Source organism: Gekko japonicus, unplaced genomic scaffold (assembly GCF_001447785.1).
Source record: "Gekko japonicus isolate JY-2015 unplaced genomic scaffold, Gekko_japonicus_V1.1 scaffold1314, whole genome shotgun sequence".
Taxonomy (NCBI): domain Eukaryota; kingdom Metazoa; phylum Chordata; class Lepidosauria; order Squamata; family Gekkonidae; genus Gekko; species Gekko japonicus.
The window spans coordinates 235,356-241,087 of NW_015169816.1; the positions used below are offsets into that span (position 1 = coordinate 235,356).

General features: G+C 48.5%; 1 protein-coding gene across 3 annotated transcripts in view; it reads left to right on the plus strand.

The window, feature by feature from the left end:
- Window positions 1-269: 269 nt before the first annotated feature.
- Window positions 270-5,732, plus strand: part of UBA6 (ubiquitin-like modifier activating enzyme 6) — a 78,509-nt gene continuing 73,046 nt past the window's right edge. The window contains exons 1-2 of one of the 3 annotated variants that reach the window (XM_015417181.1): window positions 270-847; window positions 2,104-2,163. In XM_015417181.1, the coding sequence (XP_015272667.1) occupies window positions 771-847; window positions 2,104-2,163 (137 nt within the window). In that variant the 5' untranslated portion in view covers window positions 270-770. Of the gene's footprint in view, window positions 848-1,573; window positions 1,645-2,103; window positions 2,164-5,732 lie in introns of those variants that run through there. The other 2 variants (XM_015417184.1, XM_015417182.1) reach the window with 2 other exon arrangements.

Consider the following 5,732-nt stretch of genomic DNA (forward strand, 5'->3'; position numbering starts at 1 on the left):
CCTGGATGTCTGTGGCAAGAAGCAAGCAAGCCGGCCGCCCTCCCTGTTCACCTCCCCTCCTCCGCTCTTGTCTTCCTCCCACCCACCCACCCTTCGACGGTGAGGCTGCCGGCTTCCCTGCGGCCCTTCCTTTCCGGGTGGGTGGAGGGGCTGTGCTGCCCTGAGAAGTGCATGGCGGGCCCAAAGGGGTTCTCCTGTTCTCCATTCTCTTCTCACAACGGCCCTGTGAGGTGTGCTCGGCCTGACTGGGCAAGGGTCGCCTCCACGGTCACATCCCCCATAGAAATCAGGCTTGTATAAACATACCTGTCATTTCTAGTCTATCTAAATTGACTGAAGGGATTGCATGTCCACCCAGAGCTTTGCCAAAAAGGTGGGCGGAGGGGGGGTGGGAGCAGGCTGCCCTGAATTCCGAATCTGAGAGATTCCGGATGTGACAGGATGTGGCTGCCCTTATGTGGGCCAACACCAGAGTTTATAAACTAAGTCTCCTCTAAAGACATGAGATGTTATTCTGAGCGTGCCATGATAGATACTGGTTTCACAGTGGGCTCCCCCCAACCCCCTCCCGGGCACTGAGTCAACTGTAGGGCATTGTTCTTTGCGCTGAGAGCTTGCTTGGCAGAAGTTTCATAACTCATTCTAACGGTGAACTGTACAGCTCTTCATTGTGGCCAGCCCTTTCAAGGTCGTAGAAAGGAAGAGTAACTCTTGCCAGAAATCAGGAAAAATTCGGTAGACAGAATACGTTCAAGCCCGGCACATCTAGCATGTCTGTGAATGCCATAGGTGAGCTGCAGAGCCTACATGACACTACATTCCATCACACCTCAGTGTACACTTACAGGTCTGTCATGTGCATGCCTTTTTTTTTTGCCTTGTCTCGCCCCACACGCGGTGCAACTGCGTGCAGAATTACTTCCATCTAATACCATTGTTTTCGATGGGCTTAAACTGGAGTAATGTTGCTGAAGGATCTGAAATGATTTCTTTTCGCTCCCTGCGTGACTACCGTCTAAAAATGGGAAGCGTTTGTCCAAGGATGCTGGAAATGACCAAGAGGTGACTAGGTGTTCCATTAGTTCATATCATTTGCCTGAGATGGAGTTCTGTTGCCTCCCCGTAATATATCCTCATTTATAAATTCTTGATCTCTCTCCAGACCTGCCCAGTTTGTTTAGCAGGTGGTAATCCTTCTGGGGAGGGGCCTTATTCTTCTTGGCCCTCTGATGGTACTGAGGAGGAAGAAAGCAGAGCAATAGCAGTTGGAATTCAGAATGTATCAGCACATGAATATTTTAAATAAATGTTTGTGCTTGCTGCTCACCCATAATCTCTTATTCCCCACCCCCATCTTCCAAGTCCTCTGTGCATGCCAAAAGTTTATCCTAATGCCTTGGGTTTTGTAGTCAAAGCAACAAGTAAACTTCTCACACTGTTTTTGTTGGCTGCAGAGTTCAGTGGCGTGACCCCAGACTATTTCTCCGCTCTCTGACTAGGAAAGATGTACTGATTGGACCGGAGCAGAGTGGGTGGCTGGTGGCCAAAGGTCCCAGGTTAAATCCCTGGCATATCCTAAGGCCTCTGCCAAACCTGTTGGGCAGCTGTGGACAGAGATGGTCCAGTACCAGGACTCAGGAGCAGGCAGGTTATTGTCATACGGTAGATTAGTGGGACAATGGAAGGTTTAGCATATTTGAGATGGATGCGTGTTATCACAGCTCTGGGTAAAACTGGTCACCAGAGATGGTCTCAAAGAATTCAGCTGAATTTGTAATTACCAAAAAAGACATGTGTATTGTCGATGCTTTCCGTTTTCTGTTTATTTTGCTTTGATATAAGGATCTGAAATTACGGCATGTCAGATTCAGCATATTCCAAATCCCTCTGTTTGACTTGATGCACCTTTATGCTTATGTAACAAGCCTTGATTTTCTTAATGGTCAATTTCTTAGTGTTTCAAATCTAGAATAATTGATACCCTATCAGACAACATTCTGTTCATAACCATCTGCCATTCTTTTCTAGTCTTGTCCTTTTTAAGTTGATCAAGATTGAACTTGTTGACCCATGGACCTGTTTGTTTTGTGATTTGTCTTCCAGTCTAGGCAAAGACATCATTATGGCAGCGGATTCTATGGAAATTGATGATGCTCTGTACAGGTAAAACTCATGAAACTTTGATCCATGTTAGATGTGTTTTCCTAATGGGGTGGATTTGACTTGCTTTTCATTGAAATGGGAGTTTCATTCAAACTAATATGGAATACGCCTGGTTACCACTACGCATGCCCTTTTTAAGGAAGGAGATGGCGGTTAGACTTTAAGAGTGGGAGTCATTTTCATGGCATTGAACTAGCCTGCGTCTGGGGGGTGCGGGGGACTGAACAGCAGATTCATTGAGTGTCTGGAACGTGAGGACTGCTTGTGTCATTGTAACCACACTCTCTGAAGCTTTGCTGAAGGAATCCCTCCTTTTCAGCGATCATCAATGGTTTATTTTCTTCCTTAGAAATAAGGCCTACCCTGTCCCATGCAGACATAATGCCTCTCGTCTCCTAACCGTGGTTTGCTTGCATACGGCCCCTCCTCCCCCTTGCAGCTGTGGTGGTTCAGGGGAGGGAGGAGTCAGGAGACCTGGGAACTAACTCCTGGCATGAGCTCTGGAAGCCTGGCCATTCCCCGTCTGCACATGCCCCGAGGGTGCCTGAGTTGCTGTGATGTTGCAGCATGCTTTTGAGGGAAACAGGCCAAGAGAAAGACATGCATCCCTTGAGTATTCTCGCTGGAAGGGGGTTCCCTTGAATGGGACATGCATGAGCCTCTGTTCTCTGCAGTGCTGTCCCAGTTGCTCAGTGTTCAAGCATGACAGTTTTCACTTATTGTGATCTCTCCCCAGAGGAGGTCTCCATGGTGTACACCCTGGAAGCTTTCCATGCGCAATCCAAGGTATGTGATTGCTGCTGATCTCTCTTGACACTTAACAGCACTGACCACCCCCCCTTCTTAGGAACAGTCTTCTGAGAATATCAAGAAAACTTTTGTTCTCATGCCTGATAATAATTATTATTGTATGGCATTGTGTGTAATATAGCCAGGAGATCCTAAGATTGTCTGGCAGCTGGAAGTTGTAGCTTTTTAGCAATATGCATTATGTATTAGCATTATGCACCCCTAGGTGGTGACCTAGACTTGTTTCTGGGCTGAGAGAGCTCTCATGCCTGTCAGGAAACTATGGAAGACCAAGTAGTTCAGGAGAGCCTCTGAAGGTGGTTCGTAGGAATGGAAACGGTTGGTTTTTTCCTTGCCCTGGCCCTCTGTTCTTAGGTGACTGTTCTTTGTTTTTTAAAATGTTGTGGGCTGCTTTGGGACCCTTTGAGAGAAAAGCAGGACAGAAATCTTTTAAACAGTGCCAGTGTTCGTCTTCCCGTTGCCTTTCCAGAGCCAACGGTTGCAGACCTTGACCTCTGCACCAGTGTGTCATGTTAAGGATGGGTAGCGCCAGAGGAGAGTTTGCAGCGGGAGGGTAAAACCCTGTTGGACTTTGTGTTTCTAACTAACTACAGAGACTGTTAACATTGGTGCACACGTGCAGAATCCCAAATTCACAGAGTGGAGCATCTACAGATTGGTTGGGAGCCAGTGCTGTGTGGTGGTTAGAGCATTAGACTACGGTCTGGGAGACCCAGGTTCAAATTCCACTCTGCTGTGAAGCTTGGTGGATGATCTTGGGCCAGTCATCTGCTATCACCCTGATCTACTTCATAGGGCTGTTTTGAGAACAAAAAGGGATGGGGGAAAAAATGCTTGCCACCCTGAACTCCTCACATCAGTGCTGGATAAAAATGAGATAGGTTGAAAACTTGTGTACAAAGATAATGCTACACCATGGTTAGTGCTGCGAAAGGGAAGGGGGAGATTCATGCATTAAGAATCTCTTATTACGGTTAAAAGATTGGGAACATTATGTCTGCACTGGGTGACTGCTAGCAAAAATATAGGTAAAGGTAAAGGTTCCCTTGCTCGAAAGCCAGTCGAATACGACTCTAAAGTTGCGGTGCTCATCTCCGTTTCAAAGCCGAAGAGCCAGCGCTGTCCGAAGACGTTTCCGTGGTCATGTGGCCGGCATGACTAAACACCAAGGCGCACGGAACGCTGTTACTTTCCCACCGAAGTGGTACCTATTTATCTCCTTGCAATTTCTTGCTTTCGAACTGCTAGGTTGGCAGGAGCTGGAACTAGAGACGGGAGCTCCCCCCGTCTTGCGGCACCCGGGTCTTGAACTGCTGAACTACTGACCTTCCACAGCCTGCAGTTCAGCGTCTTAACCACTTGAGCCACCGCAGCTCCATAGCAAAAATATGGAGGACATTAAAAAGATGGAAATCGGAGAACTGCTGTTTGTCATGGACATTCTGGAAGGCAAGGCTTGTCGGGGTGACGTCCCATCTCCCCCCCCCCCACTCTCTTGCCAAGCCCAGCATGGAGCCCTGGGCTGCCCAGCAGCTTTCTGCGGTTCGCCCGGAGCAGCTCTGAGCAAGCTGGCGGAGACCCCCCTCCCCCCACCGCTGGTGCCTGTGGCTCGCCTGGAGCAGCTTTGCGTGAGTCAGCAGAGAGACTCCCCTGCTGCCCCCACGCTCTGTGGCTCGCCTGGAGCAGCATCTCCCTGCCCAGCTCTCTGCAGCCCTCCGTGTGCGGCGGCGGCAGTGGGGGGGGGGGGGGTCTCTGCTGGTTCACCCAGAACTGCTCCAAGCAAGCCAGCAGAAACTTTCCCCTCCCGGTTGGGATTTTATTTTATTGGGTTTATATCCTGCCCTTCCGACATAGCAGGCTCAGGGCCCTGCGGGATTTATTACAGTCCCTCAGGGCCTGTAAAACGGAGCTGTTCCACCAGGCTTTCAGCTAACTGGTGGCTGTCCATTCCTTTAGGCCCCTCCTGGCCAAACTGCCCTCGGATCGCCTTATGGCCCGGGTAACAGTCACCACCACCATCAAGGGTAATGGGACTGTTTACCATGTTTCTGCCCACCTGACCTTCAACACAAGCGGCACAATTGATTATTGCTGGCTTTTATTCAGGATTCTTATTGTTATGAAGAAGGTGTTTTATCGTTTATGACCTGCCTTGAGCCTGCTTGTGGGGGAGGGTAGGATACAAGTTAAATAAAATAAATACATAAATAAATCCCCTGAGTTTGCGGGAACGTCTGTTGAGCTTCCATGTGGATTCATCTATCTGCCGGTGGGTGGCTATTAGAATATAAGGTGTTCTTTGTAACTTGCATATTATTGTTTATTTGTCAGCAAGCTGCCATGGTGTTCTGTGTTACTGGTACTTCGGTACAGTTGTTCCCCCCCTCCCCCCTAGCCTCTGCGCTGTTATGTTACCCTGCTGTAATGCCTAAGCCAAACAACTGGAGGATGTGTCGGGGGAGTTTGCTTCATTGCCGGCTTGTTGCTTTTCTCGCATGGGAACTGCTCCTGTGTTATGTCTAACGATCACCTTGTTCTCAGGGAATGGGCGCGCAACCGTTTCCTCTAACCCGCCAGCGGGAAAGTGACCCATTGGTTCTATACCTGTTTTGAATTCCTTTATTATGCTTGACCTGCCATTCTGTAGTCAGTTCTAACAAAGAACGTGTTTGAGTGTCTTTCCAATGCTTTGAAATAAATTTTACTTTCTTTGAAACGTGGATTTATTCTCGATGCTTGGGGATCCAACATATTGTTAG